Source organism: Pollachius pollachius, assembly GCF_949987615.1.
Source record: "Pollachius pollachius genome assembly, chromosome: 4".
NCBI lineage: Eukaryota > Metazoa > Chordata > Actinopteri > Gadiformes > Gadidae > Pollachius > Pollachius pollachius.
In genome coordinates this window covers 21,086,698-21,107,098 of record NC_136937.1, presented here as the reverse complement: position 1 = coordinate 21,107,098, position 20,401 = coordinate 21,086,698, and the positions used below count along the sequence as shown (strand labels likewise).

The window sequence follows — 20,401 nt, the reverse complement described above, 5'->3', positions numbered from 1 at the left end:
TGTGTCCGCCACCTGTATGTATTCCACAATGAGTCTATTGAAGGGTGTTTACAGTGGAGCCTGCAGCCATAGAAGAAACAAAACAGAAAGTGAAAGAATGTTTTTAAAGGCCGGGTCAGAGTTTGGTCCTATCAATTTATTGGTGAGTGGCTGGTCCCATGCAGTGGATGCGTGCCAGACACCGCTCATTAGGAATGCCTGTACTGCAGCGCTGTATGCACCACCATGATGAACCGATCAATGCACTAATCAGAATGAAATCCCACAACAAGCCATGATATTCTCAGAGGATACTCAAGTTTGTTATTGAAAGCCGTGCTGGGGAAGGTTGGGATTATAATGCAGGCTCAACATCAAAACAAACAAAGGAAATAAATTTGGCGTTGGTTTGTCATCATGAGAGAGAGAGAGAGAGAGAGCGAGAGACCCAATTCATGTGTACATAAAAAGCACTCTTTTTTTCTGAAAGGCAGTTACGGTTGCTTCTCTTTTAAGGATGATAGTGTTTGCATCCATCTTTGTGTGTGTGCATATGAACTTCCATCGCAATTGCATTTCTGCAGACCGGGACTCGGCAACCTAAGCAAATTGGCCATAGCGCTCCTTCAATAAGAAATAATGAAAACCTTTAAAGCTTTCGCCCAAACAGTGTCTTACCTTGTGCCAGACGACAGCTGCAGCAGGTATTCCAGGGCACCTCTTCCATAGACCCAAATGTGCTCAATATGATGACAGTATACACCTATTAGGGCCAGCCGGGCACACAAGAGTGCAAGAACACGGAGAGAAGATAATGTCAGAAATGTGTGCCCAAATTTTTTCTTTCTGTCTTTGTGGGGCTGAACTTTCAAGACGTTGGCGGGGAAGAACATGCTGTTTCCTGCTATTTTTGGGGGGCGGCTTTATGGGCCTCTTTGTCTTTCTTACCCAGGTTTAAACAGGATTAATCTTATCTTGCACTGTGTGTCCAGAGCCACGTGATAATAACCAGTTTAGCTGCCAGAGCGGGCTGCGGATGGAGGAGGGCCATCCCTTGTCCACAGAGGGACAAATCCATCACCCGGCGTACCTCAAAACCCACTTATTTCTGATGCCGCGACACATCGTGATATTTTAAAGCTGCACTTTGTGACTTCTTTTCACTGTGGCCATCCATTTTGATAATAATAAAACACATCCACCCACGGCTCTGTCGGTCCAACGATGGCTTTGCCACTCTAAATCAATTTGGTTTGTGGGGCAAACAAAGTGGGAGAAAATACAATTTTGACCAGAAAATGCTAGCTTAGAGCTATAAAGGAGTACGGATGTAGCCTCGGTTGAAACGGTTTGTATTTAGTTTTCCGGTTCACTCGTAATGAGTGTGCAAGTATTGCAGTGTTGAAGTTGTAGTGCTGGTCTCTGACCTCCCTGCTCATCCTATCCAAATACTGACCTCCCTGCTCATCCTATCCAAATACTGTTTTTTATGTGCTGTGCCAAGCGATAGGGAAAGTCAAACCAAGCGATCCTCAGATACCAACATCAAGTTTAAAATGAAATTCGTACAATGATTTCTGCGCCAGGTCAATACTGCCCAGCTCAAAGTACAAACCAGTATTAACATGAATGACAGCCCTCAAGAGCATTTCCCAAGTAATGTAAACCAGTTAATGTAATCGATAAACTATTGAAATCTTGAAAACCGATGTGCTGAGCAATGCAACTCCTTGACCTTACAGCAACCGTTCCACCTCCCGATGAACACACACCCACCAACCCCCCGACTGAGACCTGCTTGTTATAGAAAACCCTTGCAAGGGAAAATTACGATTACAACGCGGGTACTGATTTTTATTACAGGGGAGGTGTCTTTTTTATACATTTGGTTAAAAGGGTCTGCTTAATCACATAATGTGATGGATTTATGCTTACAAGCAGAACCAGTAAACACTTTAATTTTCCCACCCCATAACCGCGCTCCGCTGTCCAGCCCCCCCTCCCCCACTGCCCCGTGCCTCATCTTACTCACCTCACCCTAATGATGGCTTTATCTCTCCGGGCCAGACGCTTTTTATTCCCCTCTTGCCCTTTACGTTCCCCCAGCCCTAACCTTTTTGGCGGCGCTAAGTCCCGAGCCACGATGAATATCGCCAAGTGCTCTGCCTCTCTGGCTTGCTTTTTTCCTCTTTCTTTCACTTCTCTTCTTCTCCGTCTCTTTCTGTCTGTCTGTCTGTCTGTGTCTCTTTATCTCTCTCTCTCTCTCTCTCTCTCTCTCTCTCTCTCTCTCTCTCTCTCTCTCTCTCTCTCTCTGGTTCTCTCTCTCTGGTTCTCTCTTTCTTTCTTTAGATTTTTTGCGGTACAGCGCTTCCTAAAGGAGACGTGACGTTTACTGCACATTGTGGCACCAAACGCTGCCTACACCAGGCTATAGCTATTAATACAGTCCTAACTCATTAGAACACCGTGGCAACAACCGTCATGCTCATGCCTAGCATACGCTTGTGGCTGGTACAAGAACGCCATCTCAAGGGCTTTGGCGAGTCCGGGCCTAACTGTAGTCAACACATGGCAAATGGACATATTACACATCGTGTTGACAAGAGTGGGGTCAGAAATGAATAAATACAACCAGACCTCATTAGCTTGATCTGACTCAACTCACCCAACTCACCAAAATGGCTGTTAGGTGAATAAGGTCGCGTGGGCAAACTTTCTCCAGCCCCCCCTTTCATATAGGCCAATACACTGGGGGGGGAGGGCGGAGTGTAGCTTATTGGTTTAGACTGGACCATCGGGAAGGAGTCTCCATTATAATCAAGAGCCTTCATATTGTTGTTGTCAACTACGGCCCAACATCAACTAGGTACAGTCAGGACTGTGTGTGTGTGTGTGTGTGTGTGTGTGTGTGTGTGTAGTTGTCGTACACGTGTGTGTGTGTTCTATCGCCCTTGCGATAGATTTTACTTCAAAATAAGTCTGCCTGCATCCCCCTCTTACCCGTCCACCCTGACCCACCTAGAACAGGGAGAAAGCGAAAAGAAAGCCTGTGCATGTAGCACACGTCAACACATGCGTGCATGCGGAGAACACACTGCCTCACGGCGCGGCGCAGCCCGCTACGCAGCCACACCCTCCTCTCATCGGCCCTTCATAACGGGACCAACATCCCCACGGCCTCTCCTCCTCCCTGGCTTTAAATACCTCTAGCCAGCCACCGGGAGGGAGGGGGGCTGTGAGGGGAGGGGCGGGGGGTGAGGGAGGGGAGGTCTGGGTCACGTTTGATTTATTGAGCCTGGCCGGGTGCCTCTCCATCTCCGACCCGGAGCTTGTCACCAGTATTGCTATAATTGGGAGAAGGCCATGACCCACCTAGCAGCGGAGTGAGCAGGGGGGAGGGGGAGAGCAGTGTCTTAGGGATTTCATGCTCTTTCCCTTACGTTCTCTTTCTTTCCCTCTCTCTTTCCCTCTCCCTCTCTTTACTTCCATGTCCCGCCATTTCTCCTGCCTTCCCCTCTCTTTCTCTCCCCCCTCTCCTTTTCCCTCTCTTTCTCACCCCCCTCTCTCCCCTTTCCCTCTCTTTCTCAATCCCCCTCTCTCCTTTCCCCTCTCTCTCTTCCCCCTCTCTCCTTTCCCTTCTCTTCCTCTCTTCCCCCTCTCTCCTTTCCCTTCTCTTCCTCTCTCCCCCTCTCTCTCCGTTTCCCTCTCTTTCTCTCCCCCTCTCCTTCTCCTTCTCTCTCCCCCTCTCTCCTTCCCCCTCTCTTTCTCACTCCTCATCTCTCACCCTCTCTCCTCATCTCCCGCATGTCTTTCTCTCGCTCAGCCAGTTCTTACTCTTTCCATATCTCTTTTTCCTCTCTTGCAGATTTTACCTCCCTCCCTCCTCCCTCTCCCTCCCCCCTCTCTCCACCAGGCAGAAGTAGGGCAGCCAGCTGTACCATTATTTTTTTTACCCTTTATAAGTCCCAAGAACAGCACAGCGCAGCACAAGTGTGTGTGTATGCCAGTGTGGATGTGCAGGTGTGTGTGCATGTTCGTTGCTGCCCTAGTGTGACCTTTTTTTTTTGTATTCGTGTTTATGTGTGTTGTTTTGTGTGCGAGTTTGTTATTTTTATTTGTTTGTGTGTGTGTTTATGAGTGGCCATGTGAATATATTTGTGTGCAAGAGTTTTGGTGTGTCTATATCGGTCCCTGTGTGTGTGTGTGTGTGTGTGTGTGTGTGTGTGTGTGTGTGTATCCTCTTCAACCCAGTCTCCTCTGCTCTCTCTCTCCCCCTCCAGGAGGCGTCGTCCTGCCTTGAGGCCTGGGAGAGGCTAATGCAGGGCATGAGGTCGGGGTCCACCGCCTCGGAGAACCCCTTCTCCGAGGTCATGTCACTGGTGACGCGCATGTACAAGCAGACCGCCATCGCCAAGGTAACTGTGACTATAGTACCGGCTTTGAACTCAGGAGTAGCTCAGGAGGTAGAGCGGGTTGGCTTGTAACTGGAAAGTTGCAAGTTCGATCCCCGGCTCCTCTTAACCGAGTGTTGAGGTGTCCCTGAGCAAGACGCCTCACCCTGACTGCTCCTGACGAGCTGGCTGAAAAACTGCGTGGTTGACTCCGCCGTCGGTTTCTGAATGTGTGAATAAATGGTTGTAAGTCGCTTTGGATAAAAGTGTCCCCTAAATGTAAATGTATTATTTCACCTCTAAAACACCTCTAGATTTCGCCAATAGGATAATGGGACTAATAGGGATAGTGTAGTTGTTAGGGTGTATGCCTCCAAACTGTCGGGTTGTGGGGTTTTAACCCTGTTGTCCGCAGCCTTGCCTGAGGGCATCCTTGAGCGAGAGGCCCTCGCCCTTTCCTGCTTATTAGGGGCATGTATCGGATATTCTGGGTAAGAGTGCCTGCTAAACCCAAATGGATGGAATTGAACATACAGTATGTATACTCTGTCCTCCCTCAAGCATAACCTCTCTCTGGCTGGCGGTCGATGGCTCCAGAGATGACCTCCAATCAGGGTCAAACAGTGAGAACACTCCTCCTGTGGCGCAACACATAGGAGCCCGAGGAAGAATCCATGACTGGAGACCTCTCTGCCGCCTCCCTCTGTGTGGGGGCGGGCCTCTAGTCCACACCGTTTTCCCGCCAGACTATCCACACCGTGTAGTATTCAGTTTGGGGATGAACGTAAATCAACATAAACCCAACTGCTTACGTGGTTCTGTGGCTTGGTAGTGAGATTATAAAAATAACGGTCTTTGTCGTTGTTAGGAAACAACACGAGTGACAGCGCCTCGGTACTACGACGGCCGCGGCGGCGCGAAGCCCTCGGTCAGACCGCCGGCAGAGGCCGTCGCCACCGTCAACGCGACTAATGGTCACCGTTGAAAGCACTTAGAGCACCGTGGGGGTGACGGGAGGAGGAGGGGTAGGACGAGGTGAGTCGCGGCCCGAGCGCCTGTACGTCGGCACGGCATAATTTGGCGCTGTTGCGGAATGCTGAGGTTATGTCACCATGGAAACGTTTATTTTCCTCCCACTCTTCTCCTCAGTATCCGTCTCCTCTGTTAAGTCATTAGGGGAGGTTTGCGGTGAATTAGCCTCATTGGATGTACGATAATGCTACGCTAGAGTCTAGTACATTGAACATGTCCCAGTCCAATCAGCTCTCTCTTAAGAGACCGTGTGCATACCACACAGTTAACCTGTGGCCTCCGTCCCCCCGAAATCCCCCCCTCCCCGAGCAGCAACGCTAGCGAAGCTAGCGAGGTCCGGAAATGACCTGCCGAGGCCGCCGGACCCTGGGCTCACTGGACATATCTCCACTCTGATTGGATTTCTGCTTGGTTTCTCTAGCCTGACCCACCCAGGCGTTCGTTCTGATTGCATCCAGCGAGAACGCCCCAAAACCCAACGAAAACCCACTCAACTGAACCGGAGAGGAAACCAAACCCAACCAGAGCTAAATATCACTTCCGCCGCCCCCCCCCCTCCCCCCCACCCCACTAGATCTCATTTCCTCTCCCGTCACGATTTGGCCAAACCCCAAAACCTTATTTCCTTAGAACTTAACTGTAGAACTTCTATACAGGGTACAACATCTCGACAGCAATAGAAATATTCTATTTGCTATATCTATTATTGGTGTTTGCGCTTTACGGCCTGCAAGGGACGGGGAGGAAGTCGCTGGGGAGGATTCACACATCTACAGTGCCTTGCAATAGTATTCACCCCGCTTGGCATTTTTCGTGTTTTGTTGCCTCACAACCTGGAATTAACATGGATTGTTTGAGGATTTGCATAATTTAATTTACAGAACATGCCTACAACTTTGAAGATGTTTTTGTTTTTTTTATTGTGAATCAAACAACAAATAGGACAAAATGACAGAAAAAGTCAATGTGCATAACTATTCACCCCCCTAAAGTCAATACTTTGTAGAGCCACCTTTTGCGGCGATCACAGCTCCAAGTCACTTTGGATAAGTCTCTATGAGCTTGCCACATCTTACCACTGGGATTTTTGCCCATTCCTCCTTGCAAAACTGCTCCAGCTCCTTCAAGTTGGATGGTTTGCGCTTGTGAACAGCAATCTTTAAGTCTGACCACAGATTTTCTATTGGCCATTCCAACACATTTACATGTTTCCCCTTAAACCACTCAAGTGTTGCTTTTGCAGTGTGTTTGGGGTCATTGTCCTGCTGGAAGGTGAACCTCCGTCCTAGCCTCAAATCACGCACAGAGTGGTACAGGTTTTGCTCAAGAACATCCCTGTATTTAGCACCATCCATCTTTCGCTCAACTCTGACCAGTTTCCCAGTCCCGGCTGCCGAAAAACATCCCCACAGCATGATGCTGCCACCACCATGTTTCACTGTGGGGATGGTGTTCTTTGGGTGATGCGATGTGTTGGGTTTGCGCCAGACATAGCGTTTTCTTTGATGGCCAAAAAGTTCAATTTTAGTCTCATCAGACCAGAGCACCTTCCTTCATACATTTTGGGAGTCTCCCACATACCTTTTCGCAAACTCAAAACGTGCCATTTTGTTTTTTGCTGAAAGTAATGGCTTTCTTCTGGCCACTTTGCCATAAAGCCCAACTCTATGGAGCGTACGGCTTATTGTCGTCCTATGTACAGATTCTCCAGTCTCTGCTGTGGAACTTTGCAGCTCCTCCAGGGTTACCTTAGATCTCTGTGCTGCCTCTCTTATTAATGCCCTCCTTGCCCTGTCCGTGAGTTTTGGTGGGTGACCGTCTCTTGGCAGGTTTGCTGTTGTGCCATGTTCTTTCCATTTGGTTATGATAGATATGATAGATAGACTTGTTTGGAGAGTTCCTTGGTCTTCATGGCAGTGTGTGGTTAGTGGTGCCTCTTGTTTAGGTGTTGCAGCCTCTGGGGCCTTTCAAAAAATGTGTGTATATGTACTGACAGATCATGTGACACTTAGATTGCACACAGGTAGACATCATTTCACTAATTATGTGACTTCTGAAGGTAATTGGTTGCACCAGAGCTTTTTATGGGCGTCATAACAAAGGGGGTGAATACATATGCACATGCCAAATTTCAGTTTTTTATTTCTAAAAAATAGTTTTATGTACAGTGGGGCAAAAAAGTATTTAGTCAGCCACCAATTGTGCAAGTTCTCCCACTTAAAAAGACGAGAGAGGCCTGTAATTTTCATCATAGGTATACCTCAGCTATGAGAGACAAAATGAAAAAAAAAATCCAGAAAATCACATTGTCTGATTTTTTTTAGAATTTATTTGCAAATTATGGTGGAAAATAAGTATTTGGTCACCTACAAACCAGCAATTTTTCTGGCTGTCACAGACCTGTAACTTCTTCTTTAAGAGGATCCTTTGTCCTCCACATGTTACCTGTATTAATGGCACCTGTTTGAACTCCTTCAGTATAAAAGACACCTGTCCACAACCTCAAACAGTCACACTCCAAACTCCACTATGGTCAAGACCAAAGAGCTGTCAAAGGACACCAGAAACACAATTGTAGACCTGCACCAGGCTGGGAAGTCTGAATCTGCAATAGGTAAGCAGCTTGGTGTGAAGAAATCAACTGTGGGAGCAATTATTAGGAAATGGAATACATACAAGACCACTGATAATCTCCCTCGATCTGGGGCTCCACGCAAGATCTCACCCTGTGGGGTCAAAATGATCACAAGAACGGTGAACAAAAATCCCAGAACCACACGGGGGGACCTAGTGAATGACCTCCAGAGAGCTGGGACCAAAGTAACAAAGGCTACCATCACTAACACACTACGCCGCCAGGGACTCAAATCCTGCAGTGCCAGACGTGTCCCCCTGCTAAAGCCAGTGCATGTCCGGGCCCGTTTGAAGTTTGCTAGAGAGCATTTGGATGATCCAGAACAGGATTGGGAGAATGTCATATGGTCAGATGAAACCAAAATAGAACTTTTTGGTAAAAACTCAACTCGTCGTGTTTGGAGGAGAAAGAATGCTGAGTTGCATCCAAAGAACACCATACCTACAGTGAAGCATGGGGGTGGAAACATCATGCTTTGGGGCTGTTTTTCTGCCAAGGGACCAAGACATCTGATCCGTGTGACGGAAAGAATGAATGGGGCCATGTATCGTGAGATTTTGAGTGAAAACCTCCTTCCATCAGCAAGGGCACTGAAGATGAAACATGGCTGGGTCTTTCAGCATGACAATGACCCCAAACACACCGCCCGGACAACGAAGGAGTGGCTTCGTAAGAAGTATTGGTCTTGGAGTGGCCTAGCCAGTCTCCAGATCTCAACCCCATAGAAAATCTTTGGAGGGAGTTGAAAGTCTGTGTTGCCCAGCGAAGGCCCAAAAACATCACTGCTCTAGAGGAGATCTGCATGGAGGAATGGGCCAAAATACCAGCAGCAGTGTGTGAAAACCTTGTAAAGACTTACAGAAAACGTTTGACCTCTGTCATTGCCAACAAAGGGCATGTAACAAAGTATTGAGATGACCTTTTGTTATTGACCAAATACTTATTTTCCACCATAATTTGCAAATAAATTCTTTAAAAATCAGACAATGTGATTTTCTAGATTCTTTTTTTTTCATTTTGTCTCTCATAGCTGAGGTATACCTATGATGAAAATTACAGGCCTCTCTCATCTTTTTAAGTGGGAGAACTTGCACAATTGGTGGCTGACTAAATACTTTTTTGCCCCACTGTATATATTTTTCTCATTTCACTTCACCAACTTAGACTATTGTCTTCTGATCCATCACATAAAATTCAGATTAAAAAAATATTGAACTAAAGGCTGTCATGTAACAAAATAGGTAAAAAGCCAAGGGGGGTGAATACTTTTGCAAGGCGCTGTATGTCACCTCAGCTGCCAATACCCCTCGCTGCCAGGCACACATAAATGACCTGCACCCCCCACTCTTTGTCTCTCTCTGCCTCTCTGTCTCTCTCTGTCTCTCTCTCTCTCTCTATGTCTCTTTCTGCTGGTCTTTCTCTCTTTCGGTCTCTGGCTCTCTATCTGTCGGTCTCTCTCTGTCTGTCTGTCTGTCTGTCTGTCTGTCTGTCTGTCTGTCTGTCTGTCTGTCTGTCTGTCTGTCTGTCTGTCTCTCTCTCTCTCTCTCTGGGGTATTGGGTGGTAGGGTGGAGGTCTGTGTCTCCACCCTCCGAGCCTCTACTCCCAGTTACCCAGGGAGGAGTTGCTGTGATGGGGCACTTTAAAGTGCTCTAACGCCTCTGACAACAGGGAGGAAAAGTTGGTGCACTAATTAAAGTTGGTGAAGGGAGGGAGGGAGGGAGGGAGGGGGAGGGAAGGGGGGTCTGAAAAAAAAGGGGAAATTCAAGTTGTCAGCAACAAGGGCAAACCAGCCCCCCCCCTTCCCCTTTCCATACTCTCAACCAATCAGCACTGACCATCCCCCCCCTTCCGAAAATAGCACACAACCGGGTCGATGACAACCCGGGCGAGGAGATTCATTACGCCGCGCCGCGGCTAATTATCGGCAAGGCTAATTATCGCCACGGCTACGTCGAGATCCTCTCGCCAGTTTGGCGTCTGACGGGTGCTGGACGTTGTTCAGGGTTTTTTCTCGGCGGCAATTCCCGGGTGCAGAAAGCCTCGGAGAACGTTGGCGGGCGAGAAGGCGGCCCATGTGGCCGCCGCGCCCCAATTCTAGTCACAACGTCAGATCTCTGCACAAACTCTGCACTCCTTGCATCCCCCTCCGACCCAGATACAGCGGGGCCACCGTGTTGGGGGGGGGGGGGGGGTCGACTCTCTGGCGGATACTGATTCTGGGTCCCATCCCCTGTGGAACCCAGCTCGGTTTGATGGCGGGTGTAAGGCGATGCTCCCTATCCATCTATGCGCGGACTAATCACCTCAATGTCTTCTGATTTGTACGACAAAAGGTCACCTGTGACTCCGTTTATAGACGGAGGGTCGTCACCCCCGGTGACTAATGTCATGTGGTCGTTGGGATTTGCCGGAAGGGGACTGCATCGTGGCCGTCAAACAGTGATGGAGATCATGTAGAACAGAGTGATGGTTTCAACTCACAAACAAAGAGTTATATCACATAATTAAAAAATATTTGAATGGAGTAATATATGGCTTGCTTTACTCAATCGTTGGTGTTCTATCAGTCCTTTCTTTTACATTTCTAAACCAGAGAGAAAATCTTTCTTTGGCCAAACTCTGTTGGCAGCTAAGTAATAACATGATGTCCCCTGCTGGTAAATCATTGACCTGCTTTTACTATCTGCCCCCCCCCCCCCCCCCCCCCCCCCCCCTCCTCTTCTCTGTAGGTCCTGGCCAACAGGCCGTCCAATAGAAAGTTAATTACAGCTGTAGACCGGCCATTAATAAACTGAGGTGTGTGTGTGTGTGTGTCCAGGCAGGGGCTGTGAAGGACTACATCAAGATGATGCTGGAGACGGAGCAGCTAAAGTTCCTGGTGTTCGCCCACCACCTCACCATGATGCAGGCCTGCACCGAAGCCGTCATCGAGGCGAAGGTAACGCCCCCTACCGCCACCAGCCCCCCGACCACCCCAACCATCCCCCCCTCCCACTGTTATCCCAACCACAAGCCCCCCCCACCACCACCACCAACCCCCAAGCCCCCACCACCACCACTATCCTCCCCCACCACACCACAAGCCCCCACCACCCCCAACACCACCAGCACCCCCACAAGCATCCACCACCACCAACACTATCCCCCAAACCCTCCACCACCACTATCCTCCCCCACCACCCCAAACACCACCAGCACCCCAACAAGCCCCCCCCAGCCCTACCCCCCTCCCCCCCAACCACCACTTCCACCATCCCCATTATTTTGGGTCTAAGCGGACAGCAGTTTTTGAAATTGGTCCAGTATTGAGCGAGAATGCGGAGCCGTAATCCGTGAGATGCGCTACAGGGTAATCCTCTGGGTCCGTAGCGCCCCAAAGATCCCTACAGAGAAGTAACCCTTTTGCTCTTTACCTTTCGCTTGATCAGACCCGTTTTGTGTCCAGCCAAGTCTCACGGTGAGCCGGTGGTGGAAGAGTTCAGTTGTTGCAGGAAGAGAAGGTGGAAGCGTATGAGAGGAGTGCCTGCCAGGGGTTCTGGGTTAGACTACAGAGAGCGTAGCTTGGTGTTTTCTAGAAGATCTGTTTGAAGGAGGGTTAATATGCTACTGATGAAAGTGTGCTGATTATAAACGTTATATCTGACTACCTCTTGTGTCTTTGATTCCTGTAGAGATCTGTTTCAGGCTGAACCTTAAATTGTTAGGTCTGTTCTCAATTTCAGCAGGATTTTCTCTGCTTCAATTAGCACCGTTTAGTAGACTAAACAAAAGTTGCATACAATCATTGAATAATTACCCAAATGGAAATTTTCGTTACAAGCTCTGGGTCACAATAAATATGATAACTTTCTGCTCGTTTTTTACAATGCTTTCCCTTGGAAATTTCCCTGCATTCAATTAATTGCACATATACTTCACGATAAAAGCCCCCCCGGTGGTTTTAATATCATATAACCCTGCACACAGCACTAATAGTTGGATTAATGGTGTCTAGTGCTCATTCATATTTCACTTGCTGTCTGTCTGACCGACCGGAGAAAACCTAAATTGGTCACATGGTATATTAAACCCTACTGTGTGTCTGAGTGGCAAAACCTCTGTTCATCCCCTTCCTCGCTCCCTTACCTCTCTATCCCCCCCCTCTCTTTCTCTCTTCCCATCTCACGCTCTCTTGCACTCTGCAATACTTAATCTGTCCATCTCTCTGTCTCTCTCCCTCTCTCTGTCTCTCCCTCTCTGTCTCTCCCTCTCCGTCTCTCCCTCTCTGTCTCTCCCTCTCTGTCTCTCGTCTCTCCCTCTCCGTCTCTCCCTCTCTCCCTCTCTTTTTCTCCCTCTCTTTCTCTCTCTCTCTGTCTCTCCCGCTTTCCCTCTCTGTATCTCCCTCTTTGTTTCTCCCTCTCTGTTTCTCCCTCTCTGTTTCTCCCTCTCCGTCTCTCCGTCTCTGTCTCTCTTTCTCTCCATCTCTGTCTCTCCCTCTCCGTCCGTCCCTCTCCATCTTCCTCCCTCTCTATGGCTGTATAGAGTAGTTGTACTTACACACAAGCTGGTACATCCACCATGATGTAACTCTGATGTCACAGGCTGGACACATACACACCGACACACACACACCGACACACACACACACACACTATTTCTTCTGTGACTGTTCATGCAGTTTCCCTAGTGACCGGTCTACAGTCTCTTTTCCTATGGAAGGGGGAGGGGGAACTAGTAGAATAAAAGGCGATGGAGGTAAGATGTAACAGCTATTATTTCAGTGGAAGGCAAAGAATAGTTTTCTAGTTGACCGCCCCTGCCTATTAAAGCCAATTTAAGACTGCTGCCTGCTCAGTACTGACCAATCAGGGCATCTCTCCGTGATCAGTTTGGGGAATCCATCTTGCTTGTCAATCATCTGTGTTTGAATGTAACATTCCTCAATAGCGAAGAGAGGGAGGGGCCTTTTATCTTTATTTTTGATGCGTTCCAAAATGTTGCTCTCATCGTCTCTGTGCTCTCTCTCTCTTAAACATTCTGGAATGTGACCGGCAGCATGTTGAACTCGTCAGCCGTCTTCCCCAGGGATGAGGGACTGATAGCGTGTGGGGGGGGGGGGGGGGGGGGGGGGGTGTCTGTAAAACTCAATCTGTTAGGTGACAGAAGTGAGGATCCTCCTTTGGATTGTTCTCGCCTCAGCCCAGAAAGACTTATTTTGTCATCGAGGCCAAGTTCTTCCTATTTGAAACAAAATACAAAATCTGTTTGTATTTGGCTCCAGAACCCATTTTGAATGCGTAGGGGTTTAGTTTCTCCAAAAGTGTGGTATTTTCTTGCAACGACAACAACTTCTCCTTTTTCCCCTCAGTCAGAGAAAAGGTTTGAGTTTGGAATTCAGTGGTTTAACATCTAGCTTCTAACCTGTGTGCTTATGTGTGTGTGTGTGTGTGCGTGCGTGTGTGTGCGTGCGTGCGTGCGTTTGAGTCGTGTCACATGGGTCGGCAAAGTGTTGGCTGATTGTCGTTGGAACGCCTCGGCATGCGGCAACACCTTCCACGGCGAGGACACACTCCCACCTATCCCTCCACTTCTCCCCCTATTCACACCCGCCAATTAACAGAACACGTGATTTATTTATTTTTATTTTCGGTTTCTGTTGTTAGTCAACATGTTGCGGGTCTTGCAGTGAGGTCCTGGGGAATTTTTTTTTTTTTTTTTATATGACACCCCATATGCTTTGATGTCATCTTAGGTTTAACTTTCAGTTTCGCTTTCAGTTTCAGTTTCAAGTAAATATTAAATAAGAAAACATTTTAAATAGCTTAATAGTTCAAATATTTGTTGTATTTACAAAAACATTTTTGGAATAAAGAAATGATGCATAGAAATTCTTCTGGTTGAAATGACCTATGAAAAGGGGCGAGCTTCAATCATCAGATCCTCCTGTCTCCCGTCCCCACAATACTCGGTCTGCGACAGGAATTGCTTTCAAGCGTTTCTTTTTTTTTCTTCTTTTTTTTTACGCTTTCAAGCCCAATTAGGCCCGATCCAATCAATTTGTTTTTTGTTTTTTCATATTTGAATGTATGCTTTGAGTGTTTGGCGCCTAACTCGGAAGTCGCTTTGGAGGAAGGCTAAACGTAATGCACTGCCTTTATTGTACGGTCTCTGTGTGGCTGGTCTGCCTAGGCCAGCTTGCAAGTTGTGAGATTTGTTTTCGTGAAGCCTACGCTTGAAAGGTGATGGCATCTGTTGTGCAGTCGCTAGGCAACCATGCTCCATTCGCAACAGATTCACCAGTGCTTGCAGCGTATAAAACCTATAAAAAAGTATATTGAAGATTTACGACCATTACAAAATCGGATCAAACAGCAAAAATAAAGGATTTTCCCAGTTTCATAAAAAATGGCAGGGTGGCAGTTTTCTGGTGGGATCTTTTCCCTCTAACTGCTCAATGTTTGGCCACAGGCAAATAGAAACCGCTGGACAAAACCCTATTCAGGAAGAAAACAAATGTAAAAGAGGATACATTAATTACTTACATTTGATATACTTGGTTGTATGTATAATTGGATAAATGACACTGCAAATGCAAGAGACCTGACCCTTGTATTTAGTTTCTGAATGTCCTCGTTAGATTTAGTCACCTGCTTCCTAAGAGCGTTGTCAGCTGGAATTCAACATTTTGCTGAACTCTCCATCTTGTTTGAAGCATGAGGGGATTGTTTCTAGAAGGTTATATTGCTGTGTTGTAAGAATCGGGGCCAGCGATTGGGATTTTGACTCCCAGCCGTGAGGTTCTGGGTTCTGGATTCAAACCGGATTGTCCGCAGTCCGAGCTGTAGGAATCATTGAGCAAGATGCCCCCTGAAGCCATTACTGCTACCTAGTGACTTGTATCTGTAGTCATCTTAGGGCACTCCTGGGTAAAGGTATTATCTTAATGAATACATGGTAGATGGAGGTAAAGGTATTGGCTAAATGACTGAATACATGGTAGATGGAGGTAAAGGTATTAGCTAAATGAACACATGGTAGATGTAGGTATTTATATTTACATTTAGGGCATTTTGCAGACGCTTTATCCAAAGCGATTTACAATAAGTACACTTGTTAGAAGGAGGTAAAGGTATTTGCTAAATGAACACAAGGTAGATGGAGGTAAAGACTGTGTCACATTCCCTCTTCAGGTGGGCTACATCCGCATCGACGGCAGTGTCCCGTCCTCCGAGCGGGCCCAGCTGGTGCGCAAGTTCCAGACGGACCCGGCCATACGTGTGGCGGTGCTGAGCATACAGGCGGCTGGACAGGTGCCTGCTCGTCCATCTGGCCCTCCATCCATTATTTGTCTATGTCTGTCTGTCATCCATTTCTCTATATCTATCCATCTTACTTTATTTCTCTATGTCTGCCTGCCTATCTGTCTATCTTTCAGTTGTATATCTCTGCCTCTGTCTGTCTGTCTATGTATGTATGTAAATGTATGTATGTATGTATGGGTCTGTCCGTCTGTTTCTCTCGCTGTCTCTGTCTGTGTGCCCGTCTAGCCATCAATTTCTTTCAGATCTGTCCGTGTATCTACCTCTGTTTCTCTGTCTTTCTAGCCATACCATTCATTGTTCAATATCTGTTTCTAGCTATATACCTGTCTGTCTGTCCGTCCGTCCATCATTCATCCAATCAATCCATCCATTCCTAACACTAAATTAACATAATTTGATAAATGCAATTATTTCATGCGTTCATGTTATTACAACATCAAAACACTGCACCCAACAACGAATGAATGAAAAAACACATGGGTACATATGCATCAAACCCTACACTGTCTCTGATCCATACTTCTAGTGACTGATGTTTAGTCTTGTGTTTCTGGTTCTGCTCTCCTGCATTGACCAACTTCCTGCCCCCCCCCCCCCCCCCCAGGGCCTGACCTTCACAGCGGCGAGCCACGTGGTGTTTGCCGAGCTCTACTGGAACCCCGGGCAGGTTAAGCAGGCGGAGGACCGGGCGCACCGGATCGGCCAGACCTCCTGCGTGCACGTGCACTACCTCATCGCCAAGGGGACATTCGACACCGTCATGTGGGCCATGCTCAACCGCAAGGTGGGCGCCCTGGCAACACAATCGCGCTCTGAGGCGACACACAGACCGAGGCGTCTTTTGTTCTCTTGGTGACATCTGAGGGGAGGGCGGGGGGCGGGGGGCGGGGGATGAGCAAGGAAACTAAACATGAAGAATAAATAATAATAGTTGGAGTTTTACCGACGATGACAACAGGGCTCCTATTCTTAAACTTGGACCACAAAAAAGGATCTAATTAAAAAATCCAAATAGAATATAAATGCTAAACATTGTTTAGCATTTGATATATTTGATGTATATTTGTACAGTAACAAGATAATATTCAATGGAGTAGGCGTACCATGTGTGCGTTTTTGCCTTAAAAAACATTGAGAAACATTCTAAACAACAATGTCTGCCCTATGAACTCCCTACTGACCTATGACCTCCATGTTCCCGACAGGAAACAGTGACGGGCAGCACGCTGAACGGCAGGAAGGAGTACCTGACTGCGGAGGAGGGGGACAAGACCAAGTGGGATTTCCTCAACTTCGCCACGGCGTGGACGCCCAGTGAGATGGTGCTGCCCTCCCCCGAGAGGAAGGGGGGGAGGGGGGTGAAGGGGGGGACGCGAGAGGGGGACGACCAGGACGGGCTGTTCTTCACACACGTGAGTGACCTCCCCCCCCGGTGTCCATTCGTTCATCTCACCCTACGCATTCATCCGTCTATCTCTCTGTCCATCCATTCAACCATCATTCTGTCAGGCTGTCTGTTCCTCCATCTTTCCATCTATCTATCCTTCCGACTTAAAGATCCCATATCATGCTGTATGATAGCCCAGTCTGCTGTGATTGGTCGGCACGTCCACTCTGATGCGATTGGTTGAACGCTTTCTGTGTTAGTCGGTAGAAAAGCATGATATCACCCCTTTCATCCAATCAGAGCAATTGATTGTGTGACACATCAGCAGCAGCCGTCATGGTTGTTTATGACAATGTCTCAACATCGCTCCCATAGGGTGCTCATCTGATCAGTCATCGTATTGAACCCGCCCCAAATTAGATAACCAGTTGTGATTGGCCTAACCCAGGCCAGATCAGCATGAAATCTGTCTGAGCGTGTGTGGGGGCTGATGCATATGCCAGAGTAAATCAAACATGAGTTGGCAGATTTGTCTGGTTCCTAGGCTGCTGTTCATGTTAATCTGAGAGAACTATCCAGTCAAGTACACCGGAGAATGTTAAGGTTGGAAATAAAGATAGATTGAATCTCAAAATACAAACTTTGTGGAAGCTCGATGCCTTGAGGCTCACATTTTTCTTTCTCGTCATCAATCTGACTGTCATATCTATTAAACCATCAACCATCCATCCATCCATCCCACCGCTAACTATCCATCCATTCATTCTCAAATCAAATCTCAGTGCATTCTCAAATCAAATCTCAGTGATCAATCCTGGCAGTACTGGTGCCTTGAATGATGGGAAAGTAAAATCAACCGGCAATTGGCTCACATCAGATCAAAATATATAGTCCTTTCTTCCTCCTGGGAGATGAAATATGAACCCAGCGAAGGTCTTCGAGCAAGGTGTGCAGCCCAACTGGCTGCACACGCGACATGGGAAGTGACTCTTTTGGGGCAGCATGTGGCTCAGGAGTTAGAGCGGGATGGCTGGTAACTGGAAGGTTGTTTGATCCCGGGCTCCTCCTAGCTGAGTGTCCCTGAGCAAGGCATTTCACCCTTGCCTTGCATGGCTGACACTGCCGTCAGTGAATGTGTGCATGAATGGGTGAATGTTTGGCAATATTGTCAGGAGCTTTGCGTGTCCACTGGTTAGAAAAGCGCAGTATATATGCAGTCCATTTGCTCTGGTCCTTTTTTCTCCACCTAGTTTGAGAAGAACAAGCAGCACGACATTCGTTCCTTCTTCTCCCCCGGAGCCACTGGAGAGAGGAAGAGGAAGAGGACCCTGGAGCAGCATGAAGAGGAGCAGGGCAGAAGGGAGGAACCGGTCGCCACGGAGATGGGTCCGGCCGAAGAGGGAGATCACGACATTGCCGACGTGGATGCCATGGAAACAAAATTCTCCCCGCAGGTCCGGCGGCTCAGGACGCCCCGGCCTAGCGGGACCCCTGCCGCCTCCACGTCCTCTTTGTCATCACGGAAACTACTGGCCCGGGGAAGGCGTCTGTCACTGAGGGGCGGGGCCTCAGCCTTAGTGCAACGCAGGCTGGCTGAGGGGCAAGCGGTGGCCGCGGCCCCCAGGGAGATGTGGGCCTGCGTGGCCTGCACTTACTCCAACAGCGGCCTGCTGACCTACTGCGAAATGTGTGCAACGAAGCGACCTGAACCCGGTGAGTCAGAGCGTGTGTGTGTGTGCATTGGAGACTGGGGGTGACATTCAGGGTGTGTGCGTGCGTGTGTGTGTGCCCACTGGAACGTCCTGTGCAGAGTTTCCGTTGTCCGGTAATTACCGGTCATTGACCGGAAGAAAATGAGGAGGACCGAAAATTCTAAATGTCTCCGGTCAGAATGACCAATGGAAATAATTCTCTGCACAATTTGAATTGTGTTTAAATATGCTGCATTGGTCATTTGTTTAGCCAATTCATGTTAAACAATGAGGGTTTTGATTGACCCGACCGGGCCCGCCGATATTTCCCTCCACTATCCTTGAGCCGGGTCGGGCCGGGCCTTTGATCGAGCGTTCGTGTTTTTTTTTTGTTTTTTTTATCATTGCTTTATTGGCCTAATCTGAGGAGAAATCTATGACATAAACAGAAATATTATAGGCCTTTATTACACGGGTCTTCTCAATGCCGTGGAACACTCCGTTCACTTGCATGGGTAGTAGTCCGGTAACTTGTCAACCCCCAGCGTCTTCGGTTGCTAAGCGACGTCAACGTCTTTGGCGGACTATTTCACTGCTGATCAACACTACGAATGCTGGTAACGAATAAATTGTAAAAAGACACACCATGTGAAGTTTTTTTTTCGTTTTGGCAAGTAGCCGTGTAATAAGCGGGATAATGTATAGAACGTCGCCGGACATTATCGGGAAAATAAGCCCCGACAGGTCGAACAGGACACCGACGCGCAGCGGAGGTATCTTGCTTCGCCCTGAAGTTCTATACATTATTCTTTACATATATTTAGCAGAGTAGGCCTAAGTAACAAATGTGTACAAAGTTACACATGTATTAAAGAAAATGTCGGGTTGAAATCGGGCTCGGGCTCAAAATTACAGTTAATGTGTTGGGCCGGGCTCGGGCCGGTGCGGGCTTGATTTTCTGGGCCCGATCTAAGCTCTAATAAAGACTGCTCAGCGAAGCTGCCTTGGGGAAGGAAGAGGCACGAGACTTATGCGCATTGCAAGCAGCAGAGACACTCTCGATACATTTGACTTTAAGTTAGCAGCGGCACGCTTCACCACTGCCAAATATCGAAAGAAGTAAAAAAAACAAAAAAGTTAAAATGAAACCTTCCAGGTCACATGACCGGCACACACTTTTTCTAGCGGAAACACTGGTCCTGTGCTGAACATCGTTTAGGATTGTAAATCCAAATACAGCAACTCACCCTCACAGCGATCCTGACTGTTTGAGATTAGATTTGGATTTGAGGTAATTTGAGGTCAACCTTTTTGTTTTGGTTTTTTTCATGTCATCTCTAGAAAAAAAGAGTGAGTGAGAGGGTAGTTAGAGAGTTAGTCTAACTCTCCCCCTAAATCTATCAAGCTGGACCCACAAACTTAATTTTATTTAAACCCTTCCTTCATTGCCAAATCATTTCACAGAACCACAGTGGGAAAAAGAGTGATTCCAATATCTTGTTTTAGACTGTTAGTTACATAAACCCAAACCAAGGTGTCTATCCGTTGTGACCTGTGGACAGTATCCATCATGGCAGTGTTCAGACACAACACTTCACCACACAGCTTGGTCAGAGAGAAACCCACTGAAATAATCAAATAATGAATGAATCTCAAAATACTGACTTTCTGGAAGCTCAACACCGTGGGACTTGCAACACTTCGGTGTCTCTGAAAAAATAAATGTCTGGTTCTTTTTCCTTTCTCACCCTCTTCGACTCATTTGCTCCGTCTCTCTCTGTAACACTCTCTCACTCTCTCACTCTCCCGCTCTGCGTTCCTCGCTCTGCTCTTCCCACTCTCGCTTTGTCTCTCTCTCTCGCCGTGATGATTGGAACAAAGCCTAATTTCCACCTGTCAAGTGGAGTGACGGGGAGAGAGTGCGTGCTTTGAAAGAGTCAAATGAAAAGGTGGAATATTTGTGTGCGTTTGGCGGCAGAATGAC

The 20,401-nt window shown here is 47.7% G+C and overlaps 1 protein-coding gene across 3 annotated transcripts in view; it reads left to right on the top strand.

Moving 5' to 3' along the window:
• zranb3 (zinc finger, RAN-binding domain containing 3) overlaps positions 1–20,401 on the top strand; it is an 83,456-nt gene that overhangs the window by 17,988 nt on the left and 45,067 nt on the right. For all 3 annotated transcript variants that reach the window (XM_079734172.1, XM_079734171.1, XM_079734173.1), the window contains exons 8-13: positions 4,260–4,394; positions 10,857–10,976; positions 15,208–15,327; positions 15,944–16,123; positions 16,545–16,751; positions 17,977–18,439. In XM_079734172.1, the coding sequence (XP_079590298.1) occupies positions 4,260–4,394; positions 10,857–10,976; positions 15,208–15,327; positions 15,944–16,123; positions 16,545–16,751; positions 17,977–18,439 (1,225 nt within the window). The remainder of the gene's footprint in view (positions 1–4,259; positions 4,395–10,856; positions 10,977–15,207; positions 15,328–15,943; positions 16,124–16,544; positions 16,752–17,976; positions 18,440–20,401) is intronic.